We start from the raw sequence: 19,137 nt of genomic DNA, 5'->3' as shown, positions 1-19,137 counted from the left end.
AGAACTTCTTTCACTTGCGATATAGGACACTTTTAATGTGACAAGTTTGTGGCGTCTTTCAGGAAGTCTGGGAGGGCTTTAGACGGCAAACTTTGCAAAGACATGGAAGGACCACAGGTGCAGGTCGGGGGAAGGGTTAGTAAAGCCACAGAGATAAGAGACAAAGGTGTGTGCTGCGAACTGAGTGGCTATTAGGAACAAGCCAGAAATCCAAGACCTCAGGTGGAAGGTTTAACCCTAAACACTCAAGCTGCAAGTTTCAAAGTGAAATTATATTATAATGAAGTATTTCGAGTGAACGATCCGTTAATACTACTTACTGTTCTTACTCTGAGGTGAATATTTGTAAGTAATATAAGCTTGTGGAGATTTACTTTATTACAGATTACATGTTACAGGAAACATCTTGGGACAGCCCTAGATGTCATGGGCGCCGACTAGAGCTGAACAGTATTTTTATCATTTCTGAGAGGTGATGTGTTCTTTCTTAATCCTTTCAAGTGGAATATTTTCAAGATCATTGCCCGTTTCTGAAAAGTATTGTCAACAGTATGTGAAGACCATCAATGAGTATGTTCTTTCCATTTTCTTTTTCAGATAGTGATGATCTTCGGAATGAAGTCTCTGGAAAATTTTAGGTTCTCCATAGGAACTACAAATATTGAAGGAAAGAAATTTTTCAAAAGGAAATTGTTTTGAAAGTATGTTTACAACTAACTGATACTGTTGACAGTTTTTTTTTCTTTTTTCTTTTTTTTTTTTTATAATAAAACACTTTAAGAAGATTGTATTTATGGTAAAAGGAAACTGGACTAACAATGAGGCCAAAGACTTTTCCTGCCACGACTTATTCTGGAAACAGCCGCCAGCGACTGCAGGAGATCCGAGAGGGCTTAAAGCAGCCGTCCAAGTCTTCCGCTCAGGGCCTGCCGGTGGGACCAAACAGTGACGCTCCCCTGGCCGCCAAAGTCCTGGGGGGCAAGGATGCTGCCCGGCAGCAGCAGACGAGAGCCACCCCGAAGTTCGGACCTTACCAGAAAGCCCTGAGAGAAATCAGATACTCCCTGTTGCCTTTCGCTAATGAATCGGGCACTTCCGCAGCTGCAGAAGTAAACCGGCAGATGCTGCAGGAATTGGTGAACGCGGGATGCGACCAGGTGGGTGCACCCGAGGCTCCCGTGGGGGCAGTTACAGTAAGCCAGCCGTCGGAGCACAGTGGAGGCAGCCAAAGGTCCTGCGGCCGCCCCTCCAAGGCCCCGACTTAGCTACTAAGAAAAGCGTTTCCAGGCCAAAATCCAAGGTCCTTGCGGTGTGCCATTGTATTGTTTTCCACCTTCTCTCCAGAAGGGTCTCTTGGCTGCTTTTCCTTTTCACGCAGGATCCAGACACTTGTGAACTCTACTGCAGTCGTACCACGTGCATTCTCGGTTCTGTCCGTGTAAAGGGGTGAAGGGCTTTCACACTTGCCCTTTCTTTGGGGTTTATTTGGGCTTATTCGGAACGGTCATGGGGAAGACACTGGCTTCCCTTGTTTTTGGTCTGTGCATTTTTTTACTTAGTGAAGGGGAAGGCTGATTAACATGAATTGGCTCTTCTTAGACTCTGTTTTCTCCTGCTGTGTATACTGGTAGAGGAGATGTGGCTATGTTAGGGAAGTGAGCAGGCTTGAGACGTCATCAGACTGGTGGCAACACGTGTGGTCTGACTGTTCGGTTGCTTAAGAATAAGAGACACCTTAATAAGGAAGGGGGTGGTACCAATAACATAGAAGCACACAACCGACAGCTATGCATTTATGATCCTGTCGTGATTGGCATAGCTACGTAAAACCCAGGTTGAGGGGCAGGACCATGTAAAATGGAACTCGTGTCCGGCCAGGTAAAAATGTCTTTAGTAAAATGGAACTGGTAAAAACGTAATTGCCTTCTAAAGGGACGTCTGAAGGCTAATGCTTTGTTAGCATCTGTCATCTTAAAAGTCACAGTTGCATGAAAATGGAAATAAGCTAGGCATTTTTGCTGCCTTGGAAAGTTAGTAAGATTTCATGCTCAAAGCATATCAAGATGGCTTGAGCACTTTTAGTTTCTTAGAAATAACCTAATTACCTACTCCTGGCCTCACAGTCACAGGAAAAGGCTAACAATGCCCTCTTATTTCCAAAAGCAATCTCAGCCTTCTGGTTGCAGGTGATTACCATAGAACTGAGCTAGAGAATTTACATTTTTCAGATGATATGTTTGTGAAACTAATCGTGCTATTTTGCAGGGCACTTCCTTGACACTTTGGGATATACTGGGATTAACTTGTGTAAAGCAAGCATTGTTGAGTTGAAAGTTGCTTTTATAAAGCACAGGATCATGAATAATGTGGTGCCGAGTGTTTTAGCAGTGGAAGCTGACAGCAGAGGCATGACCTTTCTCATTGTGAAAATATGAAGTTAAACACGCTGCCAAGTGCTATCCCCTGACAAACAGAACTTGATGGTTTTGAAAGTAGGAAGGAGCAGTTCTGGGGAAATACCAGTAAGATCGCAGAGACTTCTGAAACCCAACAGCAAAGCCTAAAATCTTCTGTAAATCGCTTGCAAACAAAAGACGTAATCAGAGCAGGGTGTTCTTTGCAGTTGTGTTTCAGCTGTGCTAAAAAGAAACAAGTGAAGCAAATAATCCAAAATACAGGTGGGATCTCATTATGGCAGAATCCATTAGTGATAATTACAGTGCAAGAAATAATGGAGCCGGTGCTGTATCCAAGACAGTAAAATACAAATACAGTAAAATTAAGGATCGTGACACCAGTGAAGTTCCCATCAACATTTAATTTATGTTAATTGCTGGCAGAAAGGACTCCATTTGCCGTATTTAATGCTCCTGAAAGAATTCAATCACTTCAGTGTGTAGTGTTACTTTGTAAAGTAAAACAGTTCTGCCTTCACCGTCACAGTCCACTTTGGACCGTTTTGTGGTCTGTATACAGGATGCATTTTGCTTTTAGAGAATTGCGGTCAGAAAGTCCTGATGGGAACCCAAGTAGCATGCGTGGAAAGGATCAACAGTAGCTCTAGAGTTCGCTCTCCCATAGCTCAGATGACCAGATCCAGTGTAATAGGCACAGAGACTTCTAGTGTTGCAGCTTTCCTTTTTCCTTTGTCTCCTACTATATTGCCTTTTAATGTAGGTTCAGTTATGTTCTCTTGTATTTTGAGTTTAAGTGTCATTTTTAGTCCTAATATTAATCAGAATGGCAGTAAACTCCAGGTTTTCCCGAGGTCTTACACACTTTTATATGCACCATTTTATCCATCGTATATGCATGCGCACACATTTTTCCCCATTTTACTTGACCTGAGACTAACTGGAAATATTTGCCCGAATGTTTATAAGGGAGTGTTTTCTTTTAGGCTTTTCGTAATAAAACAAAATTTACATAAGAGAAGTACATGATTCCTAAGTGTACAGCTGGGTGAATTTCACCCAGTGAATTACACCCGTGTAACTAGCATGTACTGGGTATATATTTAAAAAAATTATTCTTATTTAAGTTATCTCTGCACCCAATGTGGGGCTCAAACTCACGATCCCAAGAGCAAGAGTCGCATGCCAGCCAGGCGCTCCTGGGTATGTTTTTAATTGAAATATCTTTAAATAGAAATTTCTAGAAAAAGACTAAGTATTTTCTGTGTAATGATATAGTGTATATGTCAAATGATAGTGTCTAAAATATTTCACACATACATGACTAAAGGCTTATGAAAATTTCTATACAAAAAAAGGCCAATCGATTAATATTACTTATGCAAGGAGCTGTTCTTTTTTTCTTTTTCTTTTTTTTTTTTTAGAGAGAGAACACGAGCAGGGGAGGGGGGAGCAAGAGAGAATCTCAAGCAGGCTTCACTCTCAGCACAGAATCCGACGAGGAACTTGATCTCAGGACCCTGGGATTATGACCTGAGCTGAAATTAAGAGTGGATGCTCAATTGACTAAGCCACCCTGGCGCCCCTGTTCTTTAACTATAGATTTAAGGGGTGCCGGGGTGGCTCAGTTCGTTAAGCATCGGCCTCTTGATTCTAGCTCAGGTGATGATCCCAGGGTCTTGGGACTGAGCCTCTCTCCCTCTCCCTCTGCCCCTCCCCTGCTTGCACACAAATGCTCTCTTTCTCTCTCTCTAGAAACAAATCAATTTAGATTTAAGGAATTGTAAAGATAAGTTTTTTGGTTATGAGTGTCATGTTTTGTATCATTGGATACTTTTAATATTGGCATTGGTAATTAAATTTAGCATTTACTTTATCTTATAAAATTTAGTTTCAGTTTTTCTTGTACTCTTAATGGTTTCAAGTGATGATATGTATTTTTTTAATATGAAATTTATTGTCAAATTGGTTTCCATACAACACCCAGTGCTCATCCCAACAGGTGCCCTCCTCAATGCCCGTCACCCACTTTCCCCTCTCCCCCACCCCCCATCAACCCTCAGTTCTTAGTTTTTAAGAGTCTCTTATGTTTTGGCTCCCTCCCTCTCTAACCTTTTTTTCTTCTGCCTTCCCCTCCCCCATGGTCTTCTGTGAAGTTTCTCAGGATCCACATAAGAGTGAAAACATATGGTATCTGTCTTTCTCTGTATGGCTTATTTCACTTAGCATCACACTCTCCAGTTCCATCCACGTTGCTACAAAAGGCCATATTTCATTCTTTCTCATTGCCGCATAGTATACCATTGTGTATATAAACCACAATTTCTTTATCCATTCATCAGTTGATGGACATTGAGGCTCTGTCCATGATTTGGCTATTGTTGAGAGTGCTGCTATAAACATTGGGGTACGGGTGCCCCTATGCATCAGCACTCCTGTGTCCCCTGGGTAAATTCCTAGCAGTGCTATTGCTGGGTTGTAGAGTAGATCTATTTTTAATTTTTTGAGGAACCTCCACACTGTTTTCCAGAGTGGCTGCACCAGTTTGCATTCCCACCAGCAGTGCAAGAGGGTTCCCGTTTCTCCACATCCTCTCCAGCATCTATAGTCTCCTGATTTGTTCATTTTGGCCACTCTGACTGGCGTGAGGTGGTATCTGAGTGTGGTTTTGATTTGTATTTCCCTGATGAGGAGCGACATTGAGCATCTTCTCATGTGCCTGTTGGCCATCTGGATGGCTTCTTTAGAGAAGTGTCTATTCATGTTTTCTGCCCATTTCTTCACTGGATTATTTGTTTTTCGGGTGTGGAGTTCGGTGAGCTCTTTATAGATTTTGGATACTAGCCCTTTGACATGTCATTTGCAAATATCTTTTCCCATCCCGTTGGTTGCCTTTTAGTTTTGTTGATTGTTTCCTTTGCGGTGCAGAAGCTTTTTATCTTCATGAGGTCCCAGTACTTCATTTTTGTCAAGTGATGATATTACCAGGTTTTTCCCTCTTTCTCTCCCTGACAGATTTTAATTAATTATTTATTTTTTAATGTTTATTTATTTTGAGAGGGGGGAGGGACCGAGAGAGAGGGAAAGAGAGGGTCCCAAGCAGGCTTTGTGCTGTCAGCACAGAGGCTGACACAGGGCTTGTTCCCACGACCGTGGGATCGCGACCTGAGCCAAAATCAAGAGTCGGACACTTAACTGTGTGAGCCATCCAGGTGTCCCTCCTGACAAATTTTTAAAAACCACTAATTTGATGTTGCAGTGATGTGAATACGCGTGACACATCTGCTTCTCAGAAGCATGTGATTTGTGTGTTCTTAACTGAATTGCGGCGGGTCAGCAGGTGGAAGCGTCTGACGGGGCAGGCTCGCCACACTCCAGGCTTCTCAGGGCGCACGGATGGACGGATGGCATGGGGGCCTCGCGGTGGCGAGGTTCCTGTTCAGTAGTAGCCTGCGCTCCGTAGAACAGCTAAGCATGGTATCACCTTGTGTCCTCCAGAGGAAGACTTCGAGGAGAACTTTCTCTCAGAAGCGAGTACCAGGAGACATTTTTTGCTTCTCTGGAGCATTTAGCACGTGCACTTTCTCTGGGGACCGCCCCATATCCTGACCTTCAAGCACCTCCCTTGTCGATCCCCTGTGAGGGTTGCCAAGTCTGGCAGCTTCCAAGCCTCTTTTAGGGCCCTGGCTTTTTATCGCTATATTCTTCTAGGCCTGAATTTCTGTGTTAGCATCAATTTCCTAATCCTGACTTAATCCAGTTTTTCCTCACTTTATTGCGAATGTTTAAGTGACTTACATCTTTATTGGAATGAAGGTACGAAGAAATGTAAACAAACACATTGATTGATTACACCAAATGTGGCCTAAGAAAAAAGCCCACGGTCAGGCTGTATATTCAGAGGCAGGTTTCCTGAGAATAATGATCACAGCACCAAATAAATCTGAGGTGATCTGGTTAATAGGAAAAGGGGGGGGGGGGAGTGAATTTCTTTGCATTCTCAAGCCAAAAAGTAACAAGAGTGGCGCTGCACAGGGGCGAGGCCTGGGGGGCCTGGGGGCCTCAGGAACAAAGGGCAGACACTGGTGTGGACCCCTACCTCCTGGCCAAGTACTGCTCCAAGCACTTGCACAGCTAACCTCGCTGAAACTACACAGCAAACATTCGAGATGCATTCCCGTGGACCCCAGTACTGCCCAGGAAACTGTGGTAGGTGATTGGAGTTCTCTCTTTTGCCCCCCTCCCCTCCGCCCCCAGCTCCTACCGACCTTGTGTCTTCGGTAAGGGTTGTTAGACGTGCTTATGACACACACTGGAGAGGACAGACTTCAGTGTTCCCTTAGTGTGGTCATGCAGAGCTCTGGCTTTAACTTGCAGTGTGCGTGTTGCTGGCCATTTTCTGTGTTGGCTCCTGTGCGCCCGGTCCTGGTGGGCGTTTCTGCTCCGTGACTTGGCCCTTTCCTTTCCCTTGTGTCCTCTCGTTCTCTGGGGCTGGCGGCGCTTGCTCAGCCCTTCCTGTCCCCAGGACCCCTCGCCCACCGGCCACAGGCCCCATCCGATCCTCTCCAGGGATGCCCCGCCCACTGTACGTACCGGCCCCGGATCCCTGGCCCCCGGATCCCTGGCCTGGCCGCCGCCGCCGCCCGCACCTTCTGCTTCGCGTGTTCCGGGGGCTTTTCCAGCCTTTCTGTTGGCTGCTGACACCGGCTTCCACCTTCCCCTGCCTGGATCCGGGCACCTGACGGTACGGTTCAGCTCAGAGCCCTCCTGCAGCGGCTTGAGTCTTCCTCCTGGGCTCCAGCTGGTCCTACTCGGACCTCCATAGTTACGCGGGGGCTCGAAGCCTAGCGTTGTGCGGCCAGGTGGTCACGCTGTCGTTGCACTTGGCCTCTGGGGGCCGCATCCACCTGGCGTCCCGGTGCCCGGGGCCGTGCGCGCGGGGCGAGTTTGCGCACGCGCCGTGGGTGCAGCCGGGCCGCTTTGCAGAGGCGGTTCCCCCTGGGCCGGCCGCACAGAGGCCTCGCCGACTCGGGACTCGTCGGGGCTGGAAGAGGACAAACACCACCCGGCCTCGTAGCGTGTTTCGCTCGGACGGGAGGCGTCCTCCGGAAAGCGCCAGACGTTGACCTAGAGAAGTGTTAACCCCGAAGTGCTGTTCTTTATCCTGGTGACAAGCCCTGCCTCGAGATCATTTCTCTGTAATGCAGGGGTTTTGCTAATGAAGAAAGAAGGAGTTTAGATAACATGCACATTTCCTCCTTGTCCCTTCCTCTGGGAAGGGAACCGCTCTTCAGGGTTACCAACACCCACCCGGTACTGCCCAGAAATGTCAATAAGAGGAGAAGGAAAAAAGAAACACTTAAGTTTAGGAATGCCAGTAATGTGACAGGAAATTGTATTACAATGGCTTTTGGGTGTAGCAGTTCCTTGCTTTCCCCCTCTTTTTTTTTTTTTTTTTTGCCTTTGCCTCTCAAATTAAATGTGGCCTTGCGAAAGATAAACTGTATATTTTATTAAAGTCGGCTATTTAAAATTCATTTGACAAGACGCAAGCACATCATACCCTTGTTTTATACCTGCCCCCCCAACACACCACACAGGCCTCCCCCTAGTTTTGAAAGTAGTATGTGTTTGTTGTGGAAGCTTGAAAAATACAGAAGAGTGTAAGAAGAAAAGAAAAATTGCTTGTAGTTCTGACAGCTCAGATATGATCGCTCTGAACATTTTGGTATAAAAGTGACCAAGTTTTTTTCCGACTAAAGGAATTTAAGGAAAGGAGGGACGTGCCAGGTGGGAAAAACAGTATTTGCAGGATGATCCCACTTCTTCCTTTACAAAAAGCATACGTGTATAATCTGTCTCTTCTCACCCTCCTTACCCATCGTCGCGGCCAGTCAGTTCCCTGCCAGACTGTGCCCTGCGTGTTCACACTCCCCCGCCCCGTCCCCCCACCTGCCAAGCCTCCGCCTTTGCCTGATGGTACTGCCTACGGTACCTCCCGGCCCCCCTGCACAGAACCCTCCCCGTAGTCATTCTGAAAAGGAAAGGATCCTGTCATTTCCTTCTCGAAACCTTTCCACTGCACTTGGGATGAATTCCTGACCCGCAGGCAGGGCCCATGTCACAGCCTCCGGTCACACCCCGTGTCCTGCAGTTGGTGCTGTGGCCCCTCGGGCTTCACTGCCTTCCCTCCCACTTCCCAGCACTGGCCCTGTCTGGCCTGAGAACTGCCTACTCCTTTTGAAGCCTTGTCTTGCTGTCACAGATTCAGAAAAGTAATTTCTGACCCCCCTAGTCTAAACCAGATCCCTCTGTTTTATTCTCTGTCATTCCAGCAATTTCCCTTCATAGCGTTTATCACAATTTGTTCCTGAGTGTTTCGTTGTGTATGTTGTGTAATATCCATTTGTCTCTTCAGAGTTAAGCCCCGTTAGGCAGTGGTTTTGTTCTGGTCTTCATTCTCCTGGACCTAAGACTGCAAACTCTCAAAAACATCTGCTGTTTAAACAGAGGGACGGATGATTCGTTATAAATGTTTCCATTTTCAACACCTGTATTGTATTCCACTGTCCAAATGGAAGTTTTATAGTTCATTGTAAATAAATGGTGTGCACGGGTAACCGAAGCACGTTAAACATTTTGGAAGCTGACCCGAGCAAAGATGACTCCGGTTGGCAGCCGCAACTCGGAGGTGGCTATGAGTGCTCCACCGACGGGTGCTCAGGGAGAGACTTTCATGGGGGAAGAGACTTTCGTGGGGGAAGACGCAGAAGCAGAGCAAGAGGAGTATTTGCGTGGCCACACTTCAGCGGTTACCTTGTTCGGGAAAGCCCGGCCGGCTCTGGATGGTCAGTTGTCCTCAGGTTCCGATTCCCTCTCCTGGCGGCATCACGGGCACGGATTTGCTTTGCTCGCATCGATGGAGGCACAGGAGCCGCCTCGGTGTGATGGCTCCTCGTTCAGTTAACGCTGTGATGAACAGCCTCTTGCATAAACCTCCATAGGTATCCCTGATTGACTCAGAAAACATTCTAGAAACGGAAGGATTCGGACAAATGAGTACTCGGACAACTGGCAAATTCCGACGGTTTCTATTTTGCCATGTTTCTTTTAAACATTTTTTAAACCGTCTTTCTGTTTCCAACCCTGCCAATAATGAGTTCTGCGACTCCTACAAAACGACACCTCTGTTTGTCAGGTTGGTGGTTTGTTCTGCATTCTTAACAGTGGCAGTAGGCGTGTGGTAATAGACAGTGGTGACAGTTTTGCAGACGTAAGTAGCGGAAAACTGCCAGATTTTGAGGGGAGGCCCTTATTTAAGTGTCTGAGATTGGATCTATCGCCCTCTTTTTTTTTTTCTTTTCTTTTTTTTTTTTTTTTTTTTTTTACCATTTACTTATTTTGGGGGGAGATGGAGACAGAGTGTGAGTGGGGGAGGGGCAGAGAGAGAGGGAGACAGAATCCGAAGCAGGCTCCGGGCTCTGAGCCATCAGCACAGAGCCCGACACGGGGCTCGAACCCACGAAGTGCGGGATCATGACCTGGGCCGAGGTCGGATGCTCAACCGACTGAGCCCCCTGGTGCCCTGGTCCATCTTCCTCTTAAAACAGGATGCAGAGTCTAGTACATCAAGACCATAATACATCTCTTAAGGAACACCATGTCTCTCCTCCCGGTGCGTGGCCCACCTGCTAGCCGACTCGGGAACTTGTCGTCCTGGAGAGTAGTTGGCTGACAGGTCGGCGAGGCCTGCCCTCTGGGGAGAAGGACAGGCCATAACAAGCCCAGGGCAGCAACATCTGGACGTTCAGCTTGGTGTGTGCCCCACAGTGTGTTGTGTGCCGAGCGGAGCTCTCTGGCTGGGTTTTGGGAACGACGGGCTACGAGTTTGCGCAGGTGTTGGGTCTGGCTGCCCTCAGGGGCCCCGGTCCTGGCCTCCTCTTTGCACACCCTTTCCCCTTTATCCAAGCATGCGGTACAACTATTCGTGTTTCCCATATGTGCCATAATGTGAAGAATGTTGGGAGTCACAAATAATTGTTTACCTAAAACCGGCCGTTTCCTAACGGGATGGTTATTTGCCATTACAGATATGTCTGTGGCCGTTAGCTGGCTCACGCCACCCTAGTAGGTGATCAGTGAGCATTTTAGTATGTTCTGTTGCATAGCGCTTTCCCCCGGCAAGTGCCGGAGATACGGCAAGTGGTACAGAGGGTGTGGAAGAATTCTACGGTCCTCCGTTTCCCTGCGCCCAGTGGGTTTCCAGTTTGGGAACGTTGAAAAAGTACTGCTGCCCAAGCCCCAGCATTAGAGATCGGATGCATTCGGTGAGGAGTGGGCACCGGGTGTGAGCCCTTCCTGAGGGGCCCGGATGGTGACGAAGGCGCAGCCACTGCCTGCAGCCTCAGCTCTGCGTTGAACTCAGTAGAGTGGGCCCTGGGAAGTGGCTCCGACATCCGAATCTGATGTTTGTGTGCCGTCCGTTCAGGGCTCCCTAAACTGTCCCTGTCATTGCCAACCCGTTGTGAGATAACTCAACAAGGAAATTGAGGGGTTTTGTACGTCCTTTAACTTTTCATGCAGTTATTATAAATTTCAAACTTAACGACAAAAAAGCCACATTTGTTAGCATAGTCACTACCCAGCTGCTCCTTGTTTTGGTGTTAACGTTCAGTTACCACCAGGGTTTCGTAGTTTCAAGTTTAACGCGGAGTACGTTCATCATGCAAGTTTTATGGAAGTTCTACTCATCTTGGATTTTTAGAATTTTCTTTAGTAAGTATATTGGGAAGGGAGATGTTTTTCATAATTGTTTTTCAGATTTGTGATTTTGTATAATTGACTCATCTTTCCGCGCAACAATTTGAATTTTTGTAAGTGTACTCGGTGTCTTTCCTGGAGATATGGGAAACCGTAGGAACTTTCTCTTCCCTTAATGCCATTCTTTATGCCCTCCCCCTTACCCCGAGCATCTAGCATAGCTGTGGCTAAACGGTGAAGGCTCAGCAGAGATCTCCAGCTATTAGAGTTGGACAGACTGGATTTCAGTTCAGACGGAGCTTGCTCGGAGTATCATTTGGGAATCGAATTGAGCTGCTGGTGACAGATCCCTAGCTACAGAGCTTAATAGCCATAGGGGACATGATGAAGGCTGCAGGTTGGTCGGACACGGCCAGCTTGGTGGTCCTGCAGTGTCCTCGAGGACCCAGGCTCCTCCCCTCTTTTGGTTCTGTTCTCCACGATTCAAGCCTTCCAGCTCCGGTGCACCAGCTGGCACCTCTCCAGTCAGCGATGCTTGCAGGAGGCAGGAGCACAGCGGCAAAGATGCCCGTCTGGCGCTGGCTCTTCCTTGAGGCGCGTTCCTCCACGCCTCACCTGCCAGAACCTAGTCACTTGGCCACAGGAGGTTAAAGCAGCCTTGGAAATGTGTACTTAGCTGGGCACATGGCTGCCCCTGATAGAACCGGGCTTCTCTTAGTAAGGAGGAAAGGATCTCGGTAAGTCAGGCGATGGGTTTGGTCAGGAGACCAGAACATAACCACGTGTCCCGCTGGCCGTCACCACAGGCTAACAACTTACTTGTCTGAGCCCACGGTTCTTCATCTCTACGCTTTGGGTAACCGTCAGTCCCGGGGTAGGAGTTGTGCTGCAGACCAGAAAGAACGTAAAGCGCCCGGCCCGTGGTGGGCACACAAGGGAAGGTGGCTGAACCACAGTGCTGTGTGTCATCGGTCTGGGAAGTGTGTGAGGTGGCTGGAGAGCAGGGTTTCAGGGAGCTTCACGGGGACGGCGTCACCCTCTCGCCAGCCTTAGTGGTAATCACACGGAGGAGGTTTGCTCTGACCTGTGCAAGGCGTGTGCTCTTGTGGCTTTGATATCTATCCGGTCAGTCACGACATTAGAAGAATTACCTTGGGCAGAAATAAAGGTGGTTTCAAAACAAATGATTAACGGTACCGACATTTCTCCGGCCAACAAGTAAACATTCAATGTAAGTTTAAAGCAATTTCGTTGGGTTATGAAAGCTTTTACTGCGCAGAGGGCCGTTGTAAAGCTAGTGGCGTTTGGCATCTAGAAGGCCCAGGTGGGGCCCCACGAGTGGGGTGCACTGGAGCGGATCGGCTTCTGTGGCAGCCGTCAGCCTCCAGGGCCTTAGAGGAGGCTTCTGGAAAGTGCGTGTGCCCCTGTCACCTCCTCCTTCTCCCTGGACGCCACGTGGTTCATTCGACTGCTGCTCTGGCATCCCCACTGTTCCTCCAGTGTTTTTGGCTGGAAGTGTTCACGTAAGAGGCCCCCTCCTGTGTCTGGCGATCTGTTCCGAAGTCCTGTGTGCTTGGTTCCAGTCTGCCATATTTGGTCTCCACCTTTTGGGCCAAGGTTCCTGAGATCTCCAGTAGAAAGAGGACTCAAGTCAGCACAGACGCAGCCTGCCCTTCCTTCAGGATTTCACTGGTAGTTTCAGAACTCTTCCTCCTACAACATGAAACGTGTGCTCTGTCTCTCCTTTTTCCTCTCGCTTTCTCTCAAGAAGGTCTGGGAGGGTTCGTCAAAAAAAGTTGAGACCTCTGTCGTTGACTTCTCTTTGACTATAATCTCTACTTCAGTCACCAATGAATACTTTCCCCAGTTCCTATTTTTTTCTCCTGTGTAGCTTTCACATCCTTGTCTTTTCAGTGCTAACACCCTGCTCTCCATCTGGATTCTTCCAATAGTCTCTTTGACCCAGTATCGCTTTCCTAAAAGGTGACAGTCAGCCACTCCCTTGGTATCCACTCCCGTCTTCTTCCCGCCGTCTGATCTCCACTTAACTTACCGGACTCCGTTATCTCTCTCGTTCCGTACGGCCCGCCTGCTCCAGCTGTGTTTGCCTCTTTACACAAGAGGCAACTACCACCAAGCTGTGCGACTCTCTCCCACACTGGCTTCACTCGCTGGCTTTGCACTCCCCGCCAGCCCAGCCGTGTCTACCCACTCCCGCCCCACTTCTGCCATGATTCATCGTTGTGGCCTTTTCCAGCACAAGCGGGGCTCTCCCTTTTCTGAATTCCTGTTTCTCTCAGCACCATCCAGGGAACCGTGGTCTACACAGTCGTAGGGACTATCTAGCCCACAGGACTCTTTACACAGTTGAATTAACGGAGACCCAGAAAGATGATGTGGTCAGTTTAAGGCCATACAGCAGGTGAGGGGCAGACCCAAAGCTGGAAGTCTCTCAGTTTTACCCATGAAACTTGAAAGAGAAAGAGAGAAATAACTGTCACCCTGCCATTTATAAGAGGAAGACATTTTCCTATAGTAGAGTTGACCCATCAACCCACTGTCCAGGGATAATCACTGGTATTTGGCCATATTTTATTTATTTATTTATTTATTTATTTATTTATTTATTTATTTTATTTATTTATTTTTTAACGTTTATTTATTTTTGAGACAGAGAGAGACAGGACATGAGCAGGGGAGGGGCAGAGAGAGAGACACACACAGAATCTGAAACAGGCTCCAGGCTCTGAGCTGTCAGCACAGAGCCCGACACGGGGCTTTCAATTCACAGACAGAGAGATCATGACCTGAGCCGAAGTCAGATGCTTAACTGACTAAGCCACCCAGGCGCCCCTACCATATTATATTTCCTTTGTTGTTTTGGTTAACTCTTTATTTTGGAAAAAATTTAAAAGTACATTAATATTTTTCTCTGGACAACTTTTTAGAAAGTATGTTACTTAATTGAAGTATAGTATCTAGGATATTTAAAAAACATATAGTATCTAGGATATTTAAAAAACATAGCATCATTTCATTTATCACTCATATATGTTTTTATTATTTTTAAAAAATGTTTATTTATTTATTTTGAGACAGAAGAGAGAGCACGGGTGAGTGGGGAAGGGGCAGAGAGAGAGGGACAGGGAGAATCCCAAGCAGGCTGTGCACTCAGTGTGGGGCTCGATCTCACGACCATGAGATCATGCCCTGAGCTGAAATCAAGAATCATGGGGCGCCTGGGTGGCTCAGTCGGTTAAGCGTCCGACTTCAGCTCAGGTCACAATCTCGCGGTCCGCGAGTTCGAGCCCCGCGTCAGGCTCTGGGCTGATGGCTCAGAGCCTGGAGCCTGCTTCCGACTCTGTGTCTCCCTCTCTCTCTGCCCCTCCCCCGTTCATGCTGTGTCTCTCTCTGTCTCAAAAATAAATAAACGTTTAAAAAAAAAATTAAAAAAAAAAAAGAATCAGACACTCAACCGACTGAGCCACCAGGTACCCCTATCACTCATGTATACTTAAATGTATCTCTAAAAGACAGAAAAAGGTACAAAACACAACAGAATAAAAAACATAATCACAATACTGTTAACACATTCAACAAAATAAACATGTAGATTTAATTTTAACATAATTTTTATGACTACGTGGTTAGTATTTTAGAACTACTTTTTTTTTTTAAGACGAAATTTATTGTCAGATTGGTTTCCAGACAACACCCAGTGCTCATCCCAGCAGGTGCCCTCCTCAGTGCCCATCACCCACTAGAACTACTTGTCAATGAAAATAGTATATTTGAGCAACTACTATGTGAATATCGCTTAATCCTCTCATCAAGCCCATGCGGAAGGTTCTGTCACTGTCAACGTTTGCAGAGGAGAGAACTAGTTCACAGGTTACCGTGCACACGGCAGATAACGCGTCTACTAAGTAGTGACACTAAGAAATCCACATCTGGCTGTTTCTTGTTTTGTGTCCTGAATTCTTTTCCCTCCACATTTATTTACAAAGCATTTCTTCATATCAGTGAAAACATTAGTCTAAAACGTTTATATGCCGTCGCGGTGGACTGCCATCCGCCAGAATTTAACAGTTCCCCTGTTTTGGGGCAATGAGATTATTTCAAGATTTTCGTTATTATCAACAAAAATCCAACAACGTTAGATTTTTAAAAGTGAAATCACTCCAGGAGTCTTGTTCTATAATTGTTTCATGCAAGTTAGTTTTGCCCAGAGGTTGAGTAACATTCAGTAGGAGTAAAAGGCAGAATCAGAAGTGAACCCAACTAACGTCTGCAGTCCTGTGAGCACATACTTATTGAGCACCTATAAGGTGTCATGCACTGTGCTAAGCACTGAGGATTCAGAGAGGTCTGAGGCCTGAGATCCTTCCTCTCAATGCCTGGTTGCTTCTGGCTGGACTCTCTCATTTACCAGAGCGCTGAAGTAAAAAGAAAATCTGTCCACTGAGAATTCTATACGTAGCAGAACTGCCCTTCAGAAATGAAAGTGAAGACGTTTCTTTGGGGCGCCTGGGTGGCTCAGTCGGTTAAGCGTCTGGCTTCGGCTCAGGTCATGATCTCACGGCACGGTCCGTGAGTTCGAGCCCCGCGTCAGGCTCTGTGCTGACAGCTAGGAGCCTGGAGCCTGCTTTAGATTCTGTGTCTCCCTCTCTCTCTCTGCCCCGCCCCTGCTTGTGCACTCTCTCCCTCTCTCAAAACATTACCATTAAAAATTTTTAAAAAAATAAAAAGAGAAAGTGAAGACGTTTCTAGAGAAACAAAAATCTGAGAAAATTTGTAACCATTTGCACTAAAAGAAATACAGGATATACAGGGAGGAGTGAAGAGCACTTGGAATACTAAATATCAACAAGTATGAAAGACTAATTTATTCCTTTCTTTCTCTTAATTTCTTTAAAAGACATCAGTATTTAAAGCAAAAACTATACTGTATCAGTGGGTTTATCATACATATAGTTATAACATAGTACATATGGACAAGGGATTGAGTGGAATTGTATTATTTTTTTTTAACTTTTTTTTTAATGTTTATTTATTTTTGAGACAGAGGGAGCCAGAGCTCTAGTGGGGGAGGGACAGAGAGAGGGAGGCACAGAATCTGAAGCAGGCTCCAGGCTCTGAGCTGTCAGCACAGAGCCCGACGTGGGGCTTGAACTCACGGACCGCGAGATCGTGACCTGAGCCGAAGTCGGCCGCTTAACGGACTGAGCCACACAGGCGTTCCTGGAATTGTATTATTTATTGCAAGGTTTCTGTGTTTCGTCTGACATAATTACAAATTAACATTTAAGTAGATTGTGATAAATTAAAAATACACATTGCAGTTTGTAGATTGCTCTAAGAGCAATTCAAAGAGCTAAAGCTAGAGAGCCAATTAGGGAATAAAATGGAATACTAAGAAAATTTTGATTACCATGAAGGGAGGCAGGGAGGGAGGAACAAAGGAACAAACCACAGATGAGATAAATAGGAATGACAGGCTTACATAAAGCCATGTTAATAATTACATTTGCTCAAAGGGGTTAAGCACTCCGATCAAAAGTTAGAGGTTGTCCTACTGTATTAAAAAGCAACTATATCCTGTCGGTAAGACACACTTCTTTCTCTCTGTCTCTCTTTCTTTCTTCCTTCCTTTCTTCCTTCCTTCCTTCCTTTTTTCTTTCTTTCTTTCTTTCTTTCTTTCTCTCTCTCTCTCTCTCTTTCTTTCTTTTTTCTCTTTCTTCTTTCTTTCTTCTTTCTTTCTTTCTTTCTTTCTCTCTCTTTCTTCTTTCTTTCTTTCTTTCTCTTTCTTCTTTCTTTCTTTCTTTCTTTCTTTCTTTCTTTTCTTTCTTTCTTTGTTCTCTTTCTCTTTCTTTCTTTCTTTCTTTCCTTCTTTCCACATGTTTATTCTGAGAACAATAGAATGCACATGTGAGCAGGCGAGAGGCAGAGAGAATCCGGGCAGGCGCTGTGCTGTCAGTGCAGAGCCTGACGCAGTGAACAAAGATTGTGACCAGTGCTAAAATCAAGAGTCAGACACTTAACTGACTGACCCCCCTGGTGCCCCCAGACACACTTCTTAAATACAAGGACACAATTAGACCTCAAACAAAAGTCTGGGGAAAGATAAGCCACGAAAACAGTAAACATAAGATAGATGTAGTGGCAACATTAATATCAGAGTAAGTGCCCTTCAAGATGAGTGCTACTTGAGACAAAGAGGGCCACTTTATAATAAAAGGGCCCGTATATCGGGAAGATGCAGTAACGAGAGTGCATTTAAACACGAAGCTTCAGACCATGTGAAGTGAAGTAGACAGAGCAAGAGCAAAGGAAAAATCAGCCAAGCCCCAGTCCTATGTGGGGCCCCGGCCCGCCTCTCAACAGGTGGTGGGGCAGGGAGACAAGAGTATCAGTAAGCGTGGAGGAGACCGGAACATCGTCAACCACTTGAACTTCATAATTGACATTTGTAAACATCACAGTAAATGCAGAATCAGTGTTCTTTTCTAGTGCGTGTAGAATGTTCACAGGTGGACCGCTTGTTGAGAAAGAAGTCTCAGTAACTTCTCAAAGATTGAAATCTTAACAGTATGTTCTCTGACCACAATGAAATTAGATTAGAAAAAAGTTAAAATCTTTAAAAGCCCTGAATATCTGGATGTTAAACAGCTCCTATCTAAACAAGTCATGACTTAGAAAAGAAATCACAAAGGGGGGTGCCTGGGTCGCTCAGTCGGTTGAGCATCCGACTTCGGCTCAGGTCGTGATCTCACAGTTTGTGGATTCGAGCCCCGCATCAGGCTCTGTGCTGACAGCTTGCTCAGAGCCTGCAGCCTGCTTCAGATTCTGTGTCTCCTCTCTCTCTGCCCTTCCCCCGCTCATGCTCTCTCTCTCTCTCTCAAAAATAAATAAATGTTAAAAAAAATTTAAAAAGAAAAGAAATCACAAAGGAAATTGTAAAGTACTTGTTCTGAATAATTATATATCAAAATTTGTGAGATTTTGCTAAAGCAGTATTTAGAGGGAAATTCATAGTTTTAAGTGTATATTTTAGAAAAGAAGCCTAAAATCAATTATCTAACCTTCTCCCTTGGGAAGATAGAAAAAAAGAACAGTAAATTAAACCCAAGGTAAGTCAAAGAAAAGAAACAATAAAGAAAACAAACTATAAGAACAAATAAGTTGGTTAAACGTCCGACTTCGGCTCAGGTCATGATCTTACAGTTTGTGAGTTCAAGCCCCGCGTCGGGCTCTGTGCTGACAGCTCAGAGCCTGGAGCCTGCTTCAGATTCTGTGTCTCCCTCTCTCTGCCCCTCCCCCGTTCATGCTCTGTCTTTCTCTGTCTCAAAAATAAATAAATGAAAAAAAATTTTTTTTAATTAAAGAAAAAAGAACAGTTGAGAAAATCAGTGGAGCCAAAAGCTGGTTCTTTGACTAGATCAATAAGATTGATACATTTCTAGCCAAACTTACCCAAAAAAGTAAATAAGAAAAAAACACAGAGGAAGCAAATGACCAATTTCAGGAATGAATGAAGGGATATTACCAAGGGGCTTAAAGACACTAAAAAGATTGTAAGGGAATATGTAAACAATAAATTCGTGATCTAATAAATGTGACTTAGATGAGATGGATGGACACATTTGTTGGAAGACAAAAACTACCAAATTAAAACCAGAAGAAATAGAAAAATCTGATAACCTAATACCTGTTTCATTCATATCAAAGTCCTTCCTACAAAGGGGTCCCTGGGTGGCTGTTAAGTGTCCAACTTTGGCTCAGGTCGCGATCTCACGGACCTCACAGTTCGTGAGTTCGAGCCCCGTATCATGCTCTCTGCTGTCAGCACAGAGTCCACTTTGGATCCTCTTCCTCCCTTTCTTGCCCCTCCCCCACTGGTTCTCTCTCTCTCTCTCTCTCTCTCTCTCTCTATCTCAAAATAAATAAATTTTAAAAGTGAGAT

General features: G+C 45.7%; 1 protein-coding gene across 3 annotated transcripts in view; it reads left to right on the top strand.

Moving 5' to 3' along the window:
• Positions 1 to 19,137, top strand: part of LATS2 (large tumor suppressor kinase 2) — a 73,018-nt gene that overhangs the window by 12,107 nt on the left and 41,774 nt on the right. For all 3 annotated transcript variants that reach the window (XM_047855255.1, XM_047855277.1, XM_047855266.1), the window contains one exon: positions 598 to 1,157. In XM_047855255.1, coding sequence (XP_047711211.1) covers positions 819 to 1,157 — 339 coding nt within the window. In that variant the 5' untranslated portion in view covers positions 598 to 818. The remainder of the gene's footprint in view (positions 1 to 597; positions 1,158 to 19,137) is intronic.

The sequence above is a fragment of the Prionailurus viverrinus genome, chromosome A1 (assembly GCF_022837055.1).
Source record: "Prionailurus viverrinus isolate Anna chromosome A1, UM_Priviv_1.0, whole genome shotgun sequence".
NCBI lineage: Eukaryota > Metazoa > Chordata > Mammalia > Carnivora > Felidae > Prionailurus > Prionailurus viverrinus.
The sequence above is the reverse complement of the archived record's forward strand: the minus strand, read 5'-3'. Positions and strand labels throughout refer to the sequence as shown.